The 21,376-nt window shown below is 38.7% G+C and overlaps 1 protein-coding gene across 6 annotated transcripts in view; it reads left to right on the top strand.

The window, feature by feature from the left end:
• The window catches only part of Dmd (dystrophin), a 2,258,623-nt gene that overhangs the window by 2,184,371 nt on the left and 52,876 nt on the right, over window positions 1-21,376 (top strand). For 4 of the 6 annotated variants that reach the window (XM_057760244.1, XM_057760245.1, XM_057760248.1 and 1 more), the window contains 4 exons: window positions 12,109-12,275; window positions 14,414-14,525; window positions 16,307-16,443; window positions 17,142-17,180. In XM_057760244.1, the coding sequence (XP_057616227.1) occupies window positions 12,109-12,275; window positions 14,414-14,525; window positions 16,307-16,443; window positions 17,142-17,180 (455 nt within the window). The remainder of the gene's footprint in view (window positions 1-12,108; window positions 12,276-14,413; window positions 14,526-16,306; window positions 16,444-17,141; window positions 17,181-21,376) is intronic. The other 2 variants (XM_057760249.1, XM_057760247.1) reach the window with 1 other exon arrangement.

A 21,376-nucleotide genomic window follows, 5' to 3' on the forward strand; every position in this document is an offset into this window, starting at 1 on the left:
TTTTCTCTTAATAAGAATTCTATCCACATATATGCATTCATTATGTGTATGTTCCTGTCATTCTTCTGACCTCTGTTCGTGTATGCACACAACTGTATCAGCCCATCCATCTTATCTGACCTAGGATATTTATTTGCTATGATTAAATTAATTTCTGCTGCTTTTCCTCCCCCAAATATAGAGTTCCTGTTTGAGAAACAACTTGCTGTCAAGTCAGGGACTACAGTTTTAGCAGGCATCCTTGCAAGCTCGTGTTCTGGAGCGTTTTACTTGTCAGTCTTTTCTATTCTCTCTGTACACAGTATGTGAGTGAATACAGCATTTCTCTTCCAGGCAAGAGCTGAACAGACCCATCACAGGTCCCTAATTTCTGTCTTACAGGAGATAGCTGCCTTCCAGCTAGCTCCCCTGCAGGGTTCTCAGGGAAGCCTGCTCTTCTCTTATTACTGATGAACCATATTGGCTTCTTAGTTCTGACAAGTGTATCATGGCTATCAACCTTGATGCTTATGATGCTTAAGGCCATAATTATTGTAATTCTTTTTGTGGGAGGCTGGCCTGTATATCATGAGATGTTTCAGGATCCTGGTTACTGTCTACTGGATGCAGGTAGAACCTCTTTCCACTCTCATGGAGTGATCAAAACAATCTGGCTTACTCACCTGTGAAGAGTTGTCTAAAACTCTCGGTGTGAATTTTATATATTCTTAATGTCTTAAGTCAATCTAAAGGAATCTAAAAAAATCTACAGATAGCCTTTTTGTGAGTTACTGTTACAGATAGTCTGGCAGAGAGACATTTGCTTGTTTGGTGTTTTAAGTAGCGGTTTCATGTAACCTAAACTGGCTCACTATATAGCAAGATGACCTTGAACTGCGAACTGCACATTCTCTTGCCTCCATCTCTTAAAGGCTGGGACTAAGGTTTGTGCCCAGCTGACATTTATGCTAACCTATTTAAAAGGAAATTTTGGGCAGTTTGAGAGTGAACATATTTTGTTCTCTCCTACATAGATTACCTTTGTAGTGTAAGTATTTTGTGCTTTGAGATAAAGAGGCCATTTTTTCTGTTGTTGGTTTCATTCTAAATTCATTCTGCTCTTACAAGTCTTCCATTTTAAAATGTGACCACATTGGAAATTAATTCTTACCAGCAATTAAATCTGCAAATTCTTAGAGAAGGCCCTGAAGCAAAGTTCCTACCCTTGAATAACTGTCAATTTAAGAAAAGAAGTTAATGGATGGATATTCAAGTCTTGATTCCCGTTTGGTAGCTTTGTTACTGCAAGAGGAACTAGATACAAACTCTTATAGACTGTGTTCTCTATATAGACTGTTTAGATTTGTTAAGCTTTGTCATGGTTTCCATAAGCCTCAGAGTAGAGATGCTAGTTGTCTTCCCTTACAAATAAGATATGTGTATTTTGATAGCTGAAAGTTGTAGTTTGCTGAGAAATCTCCCCGTTGCATTTGTTCTTTAACCGTCAAATGATGCTGTTATCCTAAGAGAAAAGACAGTAGTCAGTGGGATCTGCCGGCAACCAGTCAGTCCTTCGATAATTCAGCAAGTCATTACCTCCAAACTTGCCATTTAATATTCTTCCATTTCTTATATTGGTAGTTAAACACTTTGGTTAGAAACTCTAGATATCAGGATTTTTTTTTCCAACTGCTTTTTCACTTACTTGTATAAAAAGTGACACTTGCATAAAGTCACCCTCCAATCTGCTGTGACAAAATAACACTAATGACAACCAATCATTTCTCTTAACTTTCATGCTTAAAATCTATTCTTTTTCTTTTCCTTTTATTTCTTTCTTTCGTTTGAAGATAATATGGGGTCTCACATATTCCAGGTTGGTCTCCTGAAACTCAGCATGTGGCCAAGAATGACCTTGCCTTCTGGTTGCTCATCCTTCCTCCACCTCCTGAATGCTGGAAATGCAGATGTGTACCACTGCACCCTTGTTATATGATGCTTTGGACAGAACCAAGGCTTTCTGTATACTACAAAAGCCCTTTACCAACCAAGCTATATTCTCAAATTCCCCCATTCTGCCCTGGACAGTTCTGATAGATGAGGACAAAGAGATAAGGAAAATCAAGATGCTTTCAAACCCTTCTTATCACAGTGGAAGGAACCAGGGCACCTTTTTTATTCATATGCAATGAATGAGGAAAAGGGGGGTATTGTCAAAAACAAGTGTAAAAACAAAATAACATCATCCATCAAAGAAAACCCAGGGCATAGATTACCTTTTGCATAGTTTACTTAAAAGCAGCATTTAAGGTTGAAGCTAAAGTCATCCTTGATATGGACAAAACAGAATGCCCGAGGCTTTATGTATGTAAGGAATCCGTAAGAATCACCTCAATCCATTGATTGCCTTTATTTTTTAAATTTAGAATGCCTCATCAATTTAGTACCCAGTCATGCATCTCTGTCTCTGTCTTTCTCTCTGTCTCTCTGTCTCTCTGTCTCTCTGTCTCTCTGTCTCTCTGTCTCTCTGTCTCTCTCTCTCTCTGTGATCAAAATGCAATTTCAGTTTGGATTTAACTCTAGTTCTGTTAGATCTTTATAGAATCTTGCCTGTTTTTTAATTCCTTCTTCTTTGTTGCCAGACAAAAGCAGAGAAAATATACCATAGGGATACAGAGTAGTTTTGTTATAAAAATGAAAGATGGAAACAGAATAAGAATGTGAACCCCCATATCTTATCTTCAGTGCTTTCAGCTGGCACTGGCGAGCAATTCTAAAAGAGGCAAAATGATGGCTCCTGTATCTTAAGAGCTGGGAAGAAAGTTGAAATTTCCAACCTTTAAGCACCAGAGAATCTCTAGTATTTTGAAAGCGCACAGTCTACTGCTTCCCTTGGTAATTCACACTAATGCTTTAACAACTTTCAGCACCAGGAAATTCTTCCGTGTGAGTTACAGCCTAAATTCTTCATGCTGCTTAAGCCTGTTTCTTCTTGTTCATTCCCCAGTGGAGGCATAGAACAGCTGGTCACAAGCCCCTATGCAAGAGCCATTCACATAATTGAAAACTGTTATTACATCGCCTTTCAGCCACTCTTTCTTGCTTGTTCTTTCCCTCTCTCCCTCTGTTCTCATGGCTAAATAATCCTATTTCCCTTAAGTAGTTCTTTGGTCTTTCAAACTCCTAAATTGTTGTACCTTTAGGTCAAGTCTCCTCTAAGTTCTGGGTTAGTGGTGGCCCCTAGAATTAGACACTGTTTTGTTTTTAATTTAATATTTTTATTAATTCATTGAGGGCTTCACACAATGTATTTTGATCATACTTACCCTCTCCCCCTACTTCCTAGATCCATCTGTCATCTCTCTACCAGCTTCCAACTTACTGTGCCTTTTTTGTAGCTTTAGCTGACCTTGAACTAATTGTGTAGAACAAGTTGCCCTCTGCCTCCCAATTTTTGGAATCAAAGGCATGTATAGCCACCTTCAGTCTCTTAAAGAAAACCTGCCAGGTCCATTTTGTGTTGTCAAACCCTTAAAGAAAACTGAGTGGCCGGCAACTGCTTTTTTAGTGGAAAATATTTTTTCATAAAATATATTCTGATCATAGTTCCCTTCCTTCATCTTTTCCTGATCCTCCCAACCCACCAAACTCCACCTTCTATCTCTCTTTAGAAAACAAACAGGCAATTAAGAAAAACAATAATATAAAACAAAGAGAAACACATACACACATAGACAGACAGAGAAAAAAAACATAAAGACACAGAATCATAAACCATATTATACAAGCAAAAGAGCAGTAAGATAAAACATGCCCAAACAAAGCATTGTGAGACAAAAAAATGAATAAAAATACTATTAAGTTGATTCATATTGTCCATTGCTGGACATGGCGCCTACCCTTTAGCGCGGTTTGTGTACCCAGTGAGACTTCATTGGAGAAAACTGATTTCTCCTTTGCACACAGTTGACAATTGAAGATACGTTTGGTTAGAGGTGGGGGCTTGTGTCCACTTATACTCTCGGAGCTGGGACCCCATCCGGCTTAGGTGTTTGCAGGCCATGTGCATGATGCCCCAGTCTCTGTGAGTTCATGTGTGCCAGTCGTGTTATGTTTACAAGACCCTGTTTCTTCCGTGGCTTCTATCTCTATTGACTCTTACAGTCTACCCACTTTCTCTCTACAAAGTTACCTGAGCCCCGAGGGGAGAAATTTGATGGAGATATCTCATTTTGTCCCAAGGTCTCTCACTCTGAGTACATCCTCCAGTTGTGGGTGTCTGTATTTGTTCTTATCTGCCACAGGATGGAGCTTCTCTGATAATGGCTGAACAAGATACTGATCTATGGGTATGGCAGAATGCCGTTAAGGGTCATTTTATTGCTGTATCCCTTTAGTAGAACAGTAGTGTTTGCTTTTCCCATAGGTACATGGCCTCTCTAAGTCTCAGGTTCTTGGTCACTCAGGCCGTTTCAGGCATGGGTTTCACTTCATTGCCTGGGCCTTAAATCCCATCAGATAGTGCCTCATTAATCCCACAAGCTTTGTACCACAATTTCACTCACACATCCTAGCTGCAGGTCATCATTGTAAATCTCAGGGTTCGTGTGTTTTTGTGTTTCCCTCTCCTCTGACAGTGTGCAGAGTACCTTCCAATACCACAAATATTAGTCAGTAGACTTAAAGTGTCTAGTAGACACCAGTTTGATTTTTGTGGTGGTGTTGTCTTCAGTACTAGGACCTTACCAACAGTTTGTGAAGAGTAGCCAATAGCCTTGGCGACAACCCGAGTTGTTTAGGGGTATCCAGGGAACCCGTTTGACCAACAGTTCTGCTAGATGTCACCCATTCCTCGAACTGGGTGTTTCACTTGATGGTAAAAGGTGTTGAGTTTGGGACTTCACCTCCTCCATTATTTGCAGACTCCATTTAGATTCCATTCATATATGTACATATTTTAAGAAGCTTCTACAGTAGTAGTTTTCAATATGACCACTCAAATAGCCCTTAGTGTTAGTTGTCCCTCTCCATATCTCCCTGCCTGTTTAATCATCCTACTCCAGTCTCACCCCATGTTTCTATAACTATCTATTCTATTTTCCTTTCTTTGTAAGATCCTCCCATCTTCCCTACTCCCTTACTCTATACCAAACCTCTACAGTTATATAGCTTATAGCATACCTATTGCAGTCTTAAAAGCTAGCATCCATACAGAAGAGATTACATTCAGTGCTTCTCTTTTTGGGTATGGGTTATCTCACTCCAGACGATTTTTTTAGCCTCATCTATTTACCTGTGAATTTCATAATTTTGTTTTCTTTTTTTTTATTAATTAATTTATTTAATTATTAAAGATTTCTGCCTCTTCCCCGCCACCACCTCCCATTCCCTCCCCCTCCCCCAATCAAGTCTTCCTTCCTCCTCAGCCCAAAGAGCAAGCAGGTTTCTCTGCCCTGTGGGAGGTCCAAGGACCACCCACCTCCATTCAGATCTATTAAGGTGAGCATCCAAACTACCTGGGCTCCCACAAAGCCATTACGTGCAATAGGATCAAGAACCCATTGCCATTGTTCTTCAGTTCTCAGTAGTCCTCATTGTCCATTATGTTCAGCGAGACCGGTTTTGTCCCATGCTTTTTCAGTCCCCGGCCAGCTGGCCTTGGTGAGTTCCCGATAGAACATCCCCATTGCCTCAGTGTGTGGGTGCACCCCTCGCCGTCCTGAGTTCCTTGCTCGTGCTCACTCTCCTTCTGTTCCTCCTTTGGATCGTGAGACTTCAGTCCAGTGCTCCAATGTTGGTCTCTGTCTCTGTCTTCTTTCATCGCCTGATGAAGGTTAATATTCAGGGGGATGCTTATATGTTTTTCTTTGGGTTTCCAAAATATACAAAGAACTCAAGAAATTAGACCGTAAAAGGTTAATCAATCCAATTATAAAATGGGGCACTGAGCTGAACAGAGACTTTTCAACAGAAGAAGTTCAAATGGCCATAATTTTGTTTTTTAATAGCTGAGTAATATGTCATTGTGTTAATGTTCCAGTTACATTATCCATTCATCTGCTTATGGACATCTAGCCTGATTCCCTTTTTTGGATTTTATGAGTCCAGCGACAATGACATAGATGAGCAAGTAATTCTCTGGCAGGACGTAGAGTCTTTTGAGTATATGCCCAAGAGTTGGATCTTGAAATAGATCTATTCTTGGTTTTCTGAGGGTCCACCATACTGACTTCCATAGCAGAAGCCACCAACTTTCAATAACTCATTGGTTGGTTAGGGATGGGGACTAGAAGCCCCTTCCCTTCTGTAGACACTGTTTTTCCACAAAGGGATTGAACTATGTGAGAGTAATGAGATCATTTCTTCTCACGTGACCTTCAATACTATTAGTCTCTGTTCCCTACTATTAATTACACATTACAGGCACGGAGTTTCCTTCTTTTATGCATTTATTTCTGTTTCCTCCCTTTTGTGTGCGTGTATGATGCATGTATACATGTGTGAGCAGGTACATGTACTCCTTTCCATGCCCAGACCACAAGAGGACGTTGGGTATCCTGTTTCATCACTTTCTGCCATGTCCCCCTGAACCAGAGTCTCTCACTTAACCTGGAGATAAGTTGATGACCCTCAAGCCCCAGTGATTTTATTGTCTTCACTTCCTTATAAGCACCAGAGTTTCAGGCCCATGTGGCTAGAAATTTGAACTGTAGTTTTCATGCATATGCAGCAAGGTCTCCCATCCACTGAATCATGTCCCCAGCCCTTTCCCTTTTGTAGTCCTAGGGATGGAACTCAAGGCTTCATACATGTTAAGCATGTGCCCTACTACTGAACCCTTGGCCCCTCCTGTATTTCTTTATGGCTTCTTGTGGCTGACTCATACTCAGATTGTTTTCTTGTTCTTTTTTTGGGAATGAAGGGATATTTTATGTTATAATTTGTACTTTGTATTAAGGACGAATTCTTACCCTGTGGCATGTCTCTTAATGCATCATTAGTCTATCCTTTAAAAATAAGTCAGATGAAATATATACATTCGGATTAAGCATCAGTAGATTCACACCATAAATAGTAGTGAATTAGTAATGCTTTTCAATTTACCACTTTTCTATAATGCTTTGTCTCCTGGCTGGAAAGGGTTATTTTGCTAAAGTTGGTTTCTAGACCAGTGGAGCAAGAGATTATTATAGGACATATTGTAGCTGAGTACTTGGCAGTTCTTTTGACAAAGCCTCTCATTAAGTCTTTGTGTGATGGAGGAACGTGTGCAGCACAGACTAGATGATGCTACTGGGGAGAACGCAACAACCAGAGAGGATAGTATCACAGGTTAGTTAAACATGTAGTCTCTCGCAGTATGTCTTAATGTTTGCCCTCAGTCTATTCAAGGCTTTCAGCACTAATCTTCCTCGCCCCCCCCCTTTTGTGACATGGTCTCTCTACGTAGCCCTAGTTGCCCTAAAAACCACTATGTGGACTCTGGCCTTCAATTCACAGAGCTTCGCCTACCTCTGCCTCTTAGGACTGGGATTAAAGGCGTGCGCCACCATGCTTACCTTCCCCCAGTAACTTTTCAGTGTGAAGAGAGAGCACATATTTTGAAATATGAAAAGTCCTAAGTTGGGAATGGCTAATTTATTGTTGTCAGGATTCTTAAGCCAATGAAATGGTTACAATGGACTCAAACCAATAGGAAATTTCTTTTTTTTTATTTTTATTTATTTATTAAAGATTTCTGCCTTCTCCCCGCCACCACCTCCCATTTCCCTCCCCCTCCCCCATCAAGTCCCCCTCCCTCATCATCCCTAAGAGTAATCCGGGTTCCCTGCCCTGTGGGAAGTCCAAGGACCTCCCACCTCCATCCAGGTCTAGTAAGGTGAGCATCCAAACTGCCTAGGCTCCCACAAAGCCAGTACGTGCAGTAGGATCAAAAACCCATTGCCATTGTTCTTGAGTTCTCAGTAGTCCTCATCGTCTGCTATGTTCAGCGAGTCCGGTTTTATCCCATGCTTTTTCAGACCCATGCCAGCTGGCCTTGGTGAGTTCCCAATAGAACATCCCCATTGTCTCAGTGTGTGGGTGCACCCCTCGCGGTCTTGACAGATGTGAAAGGAAAGAAATCCCAGTAAGACAAGTATAAAGTGAAAGGACTATGGGTAACCGAAGAGAACAGCTTTCCCCACAATGCTCAGCTGAGTGTTAATGTGTTGTGGCACTCACAGACCTTATCAAAGTAGAAGTGAATAAAGTTATTGGGGTCACTGAATTATAAATGGGGAAAATTTTTTTTTTTATTCTTTTTTACTTAAAATTTCCAACTGCTCCCCGTTTCCCATTTCCCTCCCCCTCCTCCCACATATTGCCCCCTCCCCCTGTTCCCCTCCCCCTATCCCCACTCCACTTCTCCTCCCCCTAGTCCACTCCCCCTCCCTCTCGATACTGAAGAGCAGTTAAATGGGGAAAATTTGAGGTCAAACATAGTTTGGCATGTTTTTTCACTGATGACCTTCATTTTTAACTATTAAAGTATTAAGTATTTTAAAGTGTGAAATGTTTTAAGAGGTGGGTATAAGATACAATTACAGTGATTAATCCTTAATTTAACCAACCTAGTTTTCATAAAGGATTTTGCTGGATGTACTACTGGAAAACACAGACCTAGAGAGTTGACTTGTGCAGAAACTGCAGTTGAGATCAAATAAAGGTGATCCGTTACCCGGTACAGAATAATGGAGGTATCATTCCCAGTAGAACATATTTAGGGAATTCTTTTCTGACGGGTGTTGGCAAACTGAGACATGCCACACGAAGAAATAAAAGAAACAAGGGTGAAAAGGAAGAGCCAAAGATGGAAGTTCTGATAACTATTGAAAGGGCTGTGCAAAGATAGCATATATGAAGCCTTGGAGTCTAAGTTTCCAATCAGTTCGATGATACTGGGAATGATAACCTCAGAAAACATGCTTTTTGCTATGTGCCAAATACCGACATAGATACCTTTCAGTCTGGTAACTTACGTAGTCTTAAAATAGCCCTGTGAAGCAGATAACGTTAAAAAGTTTCATTTCAAACCAGAGGAAGATTATGGCATAAAGCTAAAGATATTTTCCCCAGATTGCCTGGACAGTGAGTAGCAAAGTTTCGGTTTGGATTCTAGGGCTGTGAATATAGAGCTTTTCTGTCCTTTGTGTGCTTGCTGTGATTTCAACTCAGCTTGATGAGTCACTGACTGGGGTCCCTTATACACCCTTTAGGGATGTCTGCCTTCTCACCTGGCTGCTACTTAGACAGCAGCCGTACAAACACACTGGCACTGGTGAAGAGAGTTTGGACTCTGAATAACAGCTCCATGGTGCCAGTCCAAAAAGAATGAATTGATTTGCATGATCTCTTTCATCTTTACATTCAGTGATTCCTTTAAAAAAATAATTCCAGTTTGTCTGTGATGACTCTTACATAGAGAACAGGGATTGGCAGAGGTTTTTGGTCAATGGTTTGAATTGATACTATTTTGTAGCAAGGACATCTAAGGTTAAGTAGCTTGTTATTTTGGTAATAAGTTGTCCTTAGGAGTAAGGAAGGACTGTGGTACTTCTGGAGTGGTCAGTGCTGCAAGGTCAGGGAGGTCTCAGCCCAGTTGCCGTTCTGTCTGTTAGATCTTTTATTAGCAAGGTCTGTGCTGAGAGGGAGTGGGATGACACTTCGCATAGTGCTTGTATTCTATTAAGGGTCCCATGCCACAGATTCAGTTTAGATGGTCCAAGACCCTCACTTTCTTGGCAGACCAAATCTAAAATCATCTGTGGAGAAGGGGTTTTTATTCAGTAGTTCAAACTATGTTCAGAAAGTATGTATAGAGTGTTACATAGGAAAAAAACTTCCATAGCAAAGAATATAAGAAATCAAAGTGAGTGGAAATAGGGCAGATTTAAAAAAAAACAAACAACAACAACAACAAAACATAAGATAAAACAAAAACTTCCAAACCGAACTTGGACAAGACAAGCCAATAGGGAGGAAAGATCCTAAGAGAAGGCACAAGAATCAGAGACCCCCTCATTTGCACATTCAGGAGTCCCAGGAAAACATTACCTGGACGTCATATGCAGAGTACCTGGTGCAGGCTTGTGCTGGTCCCGAGTATGCTGATTCAGCTAGGCAGGCTATTTTTAAATGATGTTTGTGCTGGTAGAAAACTGAAAGATAGCAGTGAAAACTATAGGCCCATATTTGACCCTGACAGAAAACATCTTCTGGGAACTACATATAAGCTTTGTAACTGCCTTTAAAACTGACCAAGTAGAGCATCTAGGTATTAAGAAATAGGATAAGCAGTGTTAAGTTCATAGTTCAATAGTACTGACCTAACATTTTCAAGGTAATAGGTCTTGTTTCCAGCACTGCAAAGAAAATTTACAATAGTTCAAATGTTTAAAACTGAAATTGTAAAACTTTAGGGGCTGATGATGACTCCGCAGAGCAGTTGCTGTTCTTGCACAGTATCTGCATTCAGTTCCCAGCCCCCACATGGTGGCTAACAACTGCCTGTAAATTCCGTTCCACTTCTCTTCTACTTCTCTTCTGAGAGTCTTCTACATGCATGAGGTGCATACACATACCCCCAGGCATACAGACATACACATGAAATAGATAAGTATGTTCTAAAAAAGTTAAAACTTTATAGCAAACTGAATGTAGTTGAGGAAATGGATTTTTGCAGATAATAGGACAGAGAAAATGATTAGACATGGATGTTTACAAATAAAGGGTTATAAACGGGAGGATGCTACAGAAGGCTTGATTAGTACAATGGAGAATGTGGAAGTCTGACACTTGGGTAAGGAAATAGAGAAGGAATGCAGAAGAAGTTATTTAGTGAAATCATAACTGAGCAGATTCTAGAGCTGACTTAATACTCTAAGCCACATTTCAAGAACTCACTGAATTCTAAGCAATATAAATAAAACCACGGAGCAACTCAAGGCTGGAGAAGACAATGAATTTCATAGCGATAGCAATCGTCTCAGTAGTAGCAGCACAGAAATGGAGACAAAAGTAAAATAACATTTCATTATGCTAAGACGAAAAGAGGGCAAACATTCCCCAGAACCTTCCATATAGAATTTTATATCCACTAAACACTGCTATCAAGAGTATCGCTTAAAAGGGAGATATTTTGAAAGAGAATCCAGAATATCTACATCCAATAGACATCTTCCAAAGGAAAATTGTAAAGAATATACTTCAGACAGAAGTGATTTCAGCTGTATGACTGATGCTAAGAAAGCAGTAAAGAGATAAATCCATTGTGTGTGTGTGTGTGTGTGTTTCAATCTATCTAATGAGATAGAAAATTACAATCATGTAGGGTTAAAAAACACACCATATGATTAAAATGCATGACTACAATGGCATCAGTTAGCCAATGGGTAAATACGTTTTGAGTGTTTTAAGATGATTGTACTATCTGAAATGAGTCATGCGGCTTTGAGAGAGAGAGAGAAAGAAGCAATTGGGCACCATGGTAGAATCGAAAAGCCAGGATGGCTGGGGACTGGAATCAGCTTTGCCATCAGTTAGCAGTATATACTTTGAGAAGCTGCTTCTCTGCTGTCACGATCTGTGTCTGTTTTCTTAACTGTGAATATGAGACTTTGGAACTAGATTAAAATTTAAAGTCCTTCACTGGGAGTCAATGAAAAGGAATTCCTGCAGAAGGAAAAAAAGAAAGAATCAATAGTTCTTGAGGTATTTACCCTTCCTTTAAATTTTAAACAGTAAACACTTTGCTGTTACTTCCAGCCAACTTTCACATATCCGTTCAAAAACTTAGAGGTAAATCTAATCTCATTCAGCTGTGTGTTTTTGCTTTTCCTTTAAACCAATTTCTTTGTTTTGTTTTGTTGTCATTTAGTAGTTAAGTGAGGTAATTGTCTCTGGTAGATGGTAAGGGGACCTTAGCAGGGGAGTAAAAGCTCTGAGCAGAGGACCTTGCCGAGAAACTGTGATTCTTGCTATTCTTTCTTTTCGATTTATTACCTAAACAAATTAACGCCTTCTTACAAATTTGTTTATTACCTAAACAAATTAACGCTGCCTCTCCTCCAATCCCTTCTCCTTTCCTAGGCCAATAATAAACCTGAGATTGAAGCTGCCCTCTTCCTCGACTGGATGCGCCTGGAACCCCAGTCTATGGTGTGGCTGCCCGTTTTGCACAGAGTGGCTGCTGCAGAAACTGCCAAGCACCAGGCCAAGTGTAACATCTGCAAGGAGTGTCCAATCATTGGATTCAGGTATTGGGCTCTGACAAAATAACCTTACCGTCTCTCACGTTTTCATGACTTGGTCTTTTGCCTCCCATGCCAGTTTGCTGTTAGTTTGTTCCTCTCCAAAGTGGGAGAGAAAGTGATGCAGCCAAAGCATCGATCACGGCTGTCATTCCCCTGATCACAGGGTTATTTTGGTGGACCTGACTCATTAGGCAGATGTCTCCTTCCACCTTCGCTCTTCAGCTCTTCACAACCACATTTTGGGTTGGGCGAGACAGAGTACCTGTCTCCACAGAGACATTTGTTGGTCAAGGGCATCCAGATGAACTGTGCCTCCTCCTTCCTGGAACTCAAACAATTTTACCCTTGTTTTCTTTTTTCATGGCCTTTTCTGTTTATAGAAATTCTCCAAGAATCAGTTATAAAACGAAGAGTTGATTCTATTCTGGGAAGACGCATCCTGGTAGCTCAGTTTCTTTCTCACTTGGCAGTACTTCTTTTTACCCCTTAAGTAACAAGAATTATTCCAGGCATCTGAGAACTTTCTTCTTTTTCTTTGAATCTGATTCTCTTCTTTCCATAGTATCCTGGTGAAATCCTAAGGGAATAAAAGGTAGGCAAGCAAATGAGATTCACAAAGCAGCTAAAAACAGAAAGCATTCCTTATAAGTGTAAAGGTGAGAGAAATAGGAAACAGCACGCTATTACTTTTCTATTCTTGAAATGACGTGGAAAACAATTGACTCATTTGGAGAAGTAGGATATTTTTAAATGAACTAAACTAATAATAATCTCAAGTCCTAATTCTGAAATGATGATGCATTTAAACATCTGGATTGATATGAGCCTTTCCATAGCAAAAATAAACAACAGGATTATACACCAGCTATGGAGCTATGCCCTTTCTGAATTCATTTAGCAGCCAATGTAAATATTCATTTCTAGTTGTGCTTAAATATATTTTATGACTTTATTTTCTATTTTTCTTAAAATACACTGTTCTTTTACCATTGATGTTTTTCCTCGTGTAATTTCATGCAGCGTTTTAAAAAAGCCTTACAGGTTTCTAAAGCCTAGTTAGACAGATCCTTATAAAAATATACCTTTTTTCCTTACTGGCTTTGGACAGGTGAGACGGATACTATAGAGCCTACAAGATGGGGAGGGGAGCTGCAGGTGACTGCATTCCTTCTTATCTTCCCGAGCCAGCTTCGTGAGCCAGTGGGATTTGTATATAACAGAGGAAAATTTTATAAAATAAAAAAAAGGAACGTGCTTTGGAGGATCTAAGAATGGTCTTTTTTCTTTTTTTTTTTTGTTTTTGCCCTTATCAAATTAGATTATTTTAAGAATCAACACTTCTCTTTCTTCCTTATTCCTTCTGAAATTAAAAAAAAAAAAAGAAATGCTAGCTTTTCTTGCCACTTTCCCATATGTGACATCAAGAATATGTTTATCTGAATTGGCTGAGGCTCTTATCTGAAAAGGCAAAAATCAGGGGGACTGAAACAAATATATAGTATTCTGAGTCTGAGGGAAAATGTACCAACCAGTCCTGAAAAATGAGAAAATCCTCCATTTAATTCAGTGTTGTTGTTGGCTTTTTTGGAGGGTGTCATTTTTGAGTAATATGGTGAGGAATTTCTGGAGAGAAGAAATTGTCCAATTGACATGAAGATGAATCATGCCAGCCAATTACAGATTATATAATTAAAGGGGGAGTTATTTTAATTGGAGTTCTTATTTAGATTTCTTATGAGTAACTTCATTTTTGTAATTTTGTGATAATTAGTATTTCAGAAAACTCTTGTCAATCGTTCACTCTGAAGTTCTTTCAAAGTTGAGTATTTGGTCTTTAAAAGACTAGGAGTTTGCCCATCCTTTCCCTTTTAATCTGGAAGAGTTCCAATGTAGTTTAAATGAGGGTTGAGGTTTTCATTCTTTCTTCTATATGTGTATGGGATAATCTTTCTGACGAAATGTTTTGATACTGTAGAAAAGGCACTGGAGAAGCCTGGGGTGGGAGTTAATTGCTTACTATGCAGGTCTAATGAAAACTACTTTGTTTTTATACTTGGAAGTGTGGTAGAGGGTTTCCTAGAGTGTTCTTTGGGCCTATGACCTAAAGAAGTACATATGTGTTTGTTTCTGTTCTTTTTCAGGTACAGAAGTCTAAAGCACTTTAATTATGACATCTGCCAAAGCTGCTTTTTTTCTGGTCGAGTGGCAAAAGGTCATAAAATGCACTACCCCATGGTAGAATATTGCACTCCGGTAAGTTAATGTCCTCCTGACATGCGTTCATTCACCTGAGAGGAATTCTAGATTTGGATATTGCAAGTCATACTTAATTCTTTGTTTTGCTTTTTTGGTTTTTTTTTTTTATTTGTTCTGTTTTTAAGTTCCACCACCCTATATCTGTACCACGCAGGTCCTAATACCCATCAGAGGTGACTGGTACTCAATTAGTACTTGGAATGAATGCATACGTTGTTCTCTTTTTGCATGGTTGTAGGGAGGCCACCTCACATTTCTTTTGTACAACCTTAGCAATCATATAGGGAAGACTCATGGCCGTTGAAAATGGAGAAGAGTAGTGTGTGTATTCCTCAAAAAGCATACCATACTACCCTCAATCACTGTTGTTCACCTTGAGCTTTGTGACGTTAGCAACTGACTCTTGAAAAATATACTTCATATGACAATACTTAATCACTCGTTTACATGGTAACTAAGTACTTACCTCTTAAATGGCTTTATGTGCAATGGTACTGTTATTTTTAATATTATTATTTTAGGGTGTTGGATGTTTTGGGGGGTTGTTTTTCAAGTTAGGGTTTCTTTGTGTAGTCCTGGCTGTCCTGGAACTCACTCTGTGGCCAGACTGGCCTCGAATTCAGATCTGCCTGCCTCTGCCTCCAAGTGTCGGGATTAAAGGTACATGCCACCACCACCCATCAGGTATTGTTGTTTTTATTCCCCTTTGATAGATGAGGACTCTGTCGTGCTGAGGTTAAAAAGTTTGCCCAAGGTTCTATAAGAAGTCGAGAAACCTCTAACATGTCCGAGGAAAATATTCACTAAGTTATCAGGTATTGAGAAAAGTCCTAGTGAGATGGCAAGCCCACAGGTTCAGGGATCATAGAGACACAGAGACTCCACATGAATGCGCCTGGGAGCTTCTCAGGAATGTATACTCTCAGGCCCCAGCTGGAGTTTTAGAGATCAAAATCTGTATTTTATTAGCAAGATTTACGGGGCTCTGCTCTGCTTTCGGCCACGGATTTCATCCATCACCAGATGTCCTTGCAAGTATTTAACTGTTCTCCTCACTGTTATTTCTCTTACAAAGGTAATCAGTGTTGGACAGCGCACCCACCGTGCTATGAATTATCTCCTATTCAGTTTGTGAACTTTGATATTAATGTCAACTAAGTAGCTTAAAAGTAGCGAAAAGTAGAGTAAAACTTAGTTAGCCTAAGTCTTCTATAAACTAGCATTCATTGAATAGCTAAATAGTTTGAATATTTCATTTATTCTTCTTCTTAATCTTTACTTATTTTTGTGGGTTTGTATGTATTTTTGGTGTGTGTGTGAAGGCCAGCGGTTAAAGATTGGTGTCTCTCTCCATCTTTCTCTATGCTAATTTATGAGACACAGTCTCTGTCAGAATCTAGAAGTCACAGGTTGCTTGGCTGGTACCTGAGATCTAGAGATCTACCTGTCTCTGCCTTGCCCAGTGCTAGGGTTATAAATAGGTACCACCATGCTTGGCCTTTATGTGGCTGTTGGGAATCCAAACTTAGGCTTATGTGGCAAGCACTTTGCCAACTGTACTGTCTTCTCAGCTTTTAATGCCCCTCTTTTCCCACTGATACATGTCTTATAAATGTAAGTAACTCACCCAAGTTAGGAAAGTTTGATTCCTCGGCCTTGGCTCATCCTTCCCATATCCCCCTGGTTCCGAACCCAGTGCCATGAAGATGAAGATCAGGTGACCATTTGTTTTTAAATGGCGACTCCTAAAGCTGCTCTCATCATGATTTTCCTTTTAGACTACATCTGGAGAAGATGTCCGTGACTTTGCCAAGGTACTGAAAAACAAATTCCGAACCAAAAGGTATTTTGCGAAGCATCCCCGAATGGGCTACCTGCCAGTGCAGACTGTGTTAGAGGGGGACAACATGGAAACGTGAGTAGTGGCGAACGCAAAGCAGCCTTCCATTTGATATACATATCTGAACTCCAACCAACCAAATACCTTCCTTCACTCCCAAATGCAAACAGTCTCTTCAGTTTCTCTCTTTTTGGATTGACTTTAGCTTTAAAAAAAAAAAAAAAAAAAAGCAAATAAGCTGATGTTCAATTGCACTTTCCCTTGACAGCTATCTTTTCCAAAAGTCAAAGGAAGGAAAAAAATAATAATACTGAAGTCCAAATTGCCTTATAAGCCTTTTAAGAGCTCGGGGACTGTTTACAGATGAGTGATGCCAGTATTTCATTTTGAGTTCCGTCCCTCACAAATCAGTGGACGTGTGTCTTTTTGTATCTAATTGTGTGGTCATATCTAGTCACTCTTTTCCACTTGAGAGAAATACCCAGGCGCAGGGAAGGCTTTCACAGTAAGTAGAAATGCGTCTGCTGGTCACCTGGAAGAAGGCTTTGCCTCCTGGAAACTTCCTCCTTCGATTCTCCCCGTCCTCTGGCGGCAATCACACAGCGATTTGTTTTGCTTTTCATTCACTTTTCACTCTTACTTGGCTGTTGCTTTCCATGATTCAGACATACTTTGGTTGGATTTTGTTGGTTTCTTTTGCCCTTTTCTTAATTTCTGTTGCGGCTGGGTTTGCTTGTGTCTCTTTTCACCACCTCATGTGTTTTGTTTTGCAGTCCCGTTACTCTGATCAACTTCTGGCCAGTAGATTCTGTGTGAGTACTTTTGCTGAGGGTGCTGCGATCATCAGCATTCACTTGCTTGATTGCTCTGTGTATTTATTTATCTGTTTATTTATTTATTTATTTTGCTCTGTTTAGTTTAAAGACATTCTAATTTCCTGTCTTTTTTTTTCTCACTAAGGCCTATCACAGCTTACAGAGGCTCTGGGTAGAGAGCTGCAGGTCTCTCTGCTGAAGTGCTAGTCAGTAGAAATTCTGCTCTGAGTTCTAATAAAACTGAAAAGAATTTTAGCTGTAGTCCTGGAAGACATGTTTATATTTTCAATGTTCCTTCAAATGTAGGCAAGAAAGAGGCTCCCGTTTGGATAATAGCATTTGAAAACCATGTTTCTTGAGAAGTAATACATGGAGACCTTCAGAAGGGTCATGGTGTGTTCCTTGGAAGCAGTTCTCAATGGACTAGTAAAAATCAGCAGGATAAATTTTAGAATATGACACTGAGTTTGGTTGACTAATTTCAGTGAAGTGTGTGGATGTTTTTAAAAAGTAGGTTATGCCATGCGGTTTGAAAAATTTTCACAAATGTAGGATTCTGACTTGTAAGCTAAACTTATTATCGTCTCTCTAAAATACTCAGTTCATAAACTGTTTTGCTTTTAAGCAAGGAGGGAGTGCTCTATAATCTGTTGCTACTACTGGTGTTTATTAATACTACTAATATCATATAATAACACACAGATGATTTATTTCAGCTTACATTGTTAGAGAAACACAACTAGTCCTAGCTATTTAAGAGGCTGAGGCAGGAGAACTGCTTAAGCGAGCTCTGGAGTTTGAGACCAGCTTGAGTACCACAGTGAGACCTCTTTAAAGATTAAAATCTATGAAATCTTTTAGAGAACTTTGATGTGTACATTAGCAAAAAAAGTACGCCTACATAAAAGTTATGTAGTGTTTTCATAATAGTTTGTTGTTTTACAGTATGCTTTACCAAATTAAAGTTTGGGAGCTCTGTCCTGTAACAACAGGAAAATAACTAATTTGAAAGAGTGGCTTATGTGAGAATTTAATTTATTTGATTTTTATATTATCTCACCATATAATTTAACTGAACCTAAATAATTTTTTCCCAAAGATATAGAGACAAGCATAAGCTATGAATTGAGATGTATTTTAGGTCTTTAATAGCCAAAGGAAGTAGAAGAGTTCGTTTTCTTTTTTAATCTCACATTATTGTGCCATTTAATTTTGAGATACCATACTTACAAATAGTCTCTTTTCTTTATTCCTAATGCTTAAACAATATAAGAAGTTACTCGATACAGCTGTAGTTTTGCATGACGGTAATTATTTTCCCCAACCTGAGCATTCTGTTTGCAGAAGTTAGAAGCCCTCATAACTAAGCAATTTTGAAACTTGATCTGCTGACGTACTGAGATGATCAAGTAGATAGGTTTACTCTGCCAGAGGAAGTTTAACCAGGGAGGAAGTCTGAAAAGTTAGGATTCAGAAGAAATTTGTTTAGTGTTTGACTAAAAGGAATAGGAAACAGTTCCTTGAAAGGAATGGAGAAGATCTGATCAATCTATGTTAATGAGAAAGTATCACAGTCGGGTTGCAGTGACTTCTTTTAAATTGAGGATGTTTATCTTTCTTAATCCTTGAAGCACTTTCAAAATCACCTATTTATTAATTTATCTTTTGTAACAACTAAAACATATTCTTTGGTTGCCTTTTTAGAAAAAATTAGCTAGATTTTTCAGAGTGTGTGGGGTGTTCTAATTTGGAGGAAGAAAACAAATCCACATGCTAGTCTGTACTTTCTTTAATACTCTCATTTTATTACTTTGTACTCAGACTTTTCTAATAAAATAGAAAAATCTATTGTAAAACTGTCCTATTCAAGCAGAAGAATTAGGTACTAACATGTTTTATTTTGTTGAAATATATTTGATAGGAGCATCTTATGATAATAGTGGTATTTAATCTACTTAATGTGGAACACAGACATGGACAGCTTCCAGAGATACAGATCTTTTGTTTTTGCTTAGACAAAACCCTTGTTTCTTTGTAGCTGTCATAGTATTTTAAACTGAATCCAGGATAGGCCTCGCATTTTGTTTATCCACAAACAAGGCAGCCTAGCAATGTTGTTGGAGCTCCTCTGCTTTGAAATCTGAGTAAACGAGAGCCTGCTGATGGAATTCTCACATGCATGCGTGAGATGGCATTGGCCAAATAGATTCTTAGGGATAATCGGAAATGATCCTGGTTGGTATATTGCTCTGTAGTTACAAAGCAGGAAGCAGTAGCCATATTATTATCCTCCTTTGAAAGTGTTTTTGGAGGCTTAATACTTGTGGTATTTTTTTGGAGTAATTATTACTAATTCTTGGTTTTCAAATTATTCTACTCCGGCCAGCACTTTCTTTTGGCTTCTTGTCTGGTTTAGCAAGTGCCTCTTGTACTTTTCCAGATTACTAACTATTACCAGTTCGTATACTTATGCAAGCTGCACTAGGTACTATATGCATTAATATATAAAATAATGGGAAATTATCCTTGAGGCTAAGAATTACAGCTCCGTTTAAGACTTTTGATAAGATTGCATTAATATGCTTTGGATTTACATGCCCTCTTCTCCTGCTGTAGCTTTGCTTCAAGGTCTTGTGTTTTCTTTCTTTTGTCTATATACTACCAGTATAGTAACTATTATAATGAAAATTACTGCTAATATGTTTTCCTCAATGGTAGGCTTTAGCTTATTTTATGTATATATGTATATATATATAACTATATATATACATATTTTTATATGAAACTTTGTAGCTTTCTTTAAACTATTTCAAAGTTCTATAAAAATAGCAGATTAATTCCAAAATATAGTGAAGATTCCCATGGGAATATTTGGATCTGCCTTTTAAGTTGAATAGTTGTCTCTTTTGCTTTCACATGAAAATGTAAACATGTTTTACACTTGACCTAGACAACACTGGTCTCATATTTTACACTTGACCTCCACAATATGATAAAACCTTTATCTCTCAAGGAAGGCCTCCAGTGCCCTGGCCATTAGTTTAAGTGTGTGTGTGTGTTGTAATTATCTTAACACAATGTTTCATATTTAAAAAAATAGAAATTTCCAGCATATTTTCTATGCAAACCTAGCAGGATATATCCATTCATCTTCACATATATATGTGTGTGTGTGTATATATACATGTACATACACACACATACATACATACAGAAATTTAAGAAGAAAATTAAACATTTTCATATTCATGTTCAGACCAAGTCTTTGAATGCTGTTTGGGTATTAGGCTAAACAATAGACTTCACTGTGCATGTTATGCTGGATTTTGGGTTCATGCCTTTCTTTCCCTAAGTCCTTTCTGTATTAGGAGAGAAATGGAAAAGATCTTTTATTCTTTTCAAATAGGGCAAAATTCACAAGTCCAAACTGGTTTTTGGAACAAATTTTGTTTTTTGGGATTTTTTTTTTTGGTAAAGTTAATCCAAAAGATATAAAAATTTTTGAAATAATGAGTAGATCAGCTATGAAGTCTGAAAAAGGGTAATCCTACCACAATCCTTGCCTGTCTACTGAAGACAGGGGCCTTTTGATTTTGCCTACAGAACTTATACTCACCCTTTTCTCTTATTTGCCCATCTGAATTGGAGTGCACACTAGCCCCAGTAAAAATTATTGTAGATACATGACATCTTACTAAATTTAGATATTCTTTAAAAAATGCTTACATGATCTTGAGTTGTTCCTTTTTCCAGAGCATATTAGCATAATGCTACCATTAAAATTGACAGGTAGCTTCCTTCTGTAGACATCTTGGTAGATAGAATTTAAAGAAGTATTAGAATGGAATAGCCTCAGTGGAACTAAAATTCTTGACTGTAAATCTGCTAAGGATACATAGTTTACAGTCAACCCAAAGATGCTGTCATAGATGTGTGTAAGCTGTTTCCATTAACCACATAGTTCTGAGACAGCCTCAGAATGCTCATATATGAAAATGTATGAGCTGAGAGGTTGTAATGCTGTGTAGATTCCCCCCATACCTTTTAGTGTAATTGACACATTTTAGAGAGTTTTTCTTTTATTTTTATGGCTTTTAAGGAAAAGCAGAAATCATCTCTCAAATTACAATTTAAAATATTTGATGCTGTCTTATATACAGGAGCAGCTACCTACATGTGCATGCTTAGAATAA

Source organism: Chionomys nivalis, chromosome X, assembly GCF_950005125.1.
Source record: "Chionomys nivalis chromosome X, mChiNiv1.1, whole genome shotgun sequence".
NCBI lineage: Eukaryota > Metazoa > Chordata > Mammalia > Rodentia > Cricetidae > Chionomys > Chionomys nivalis.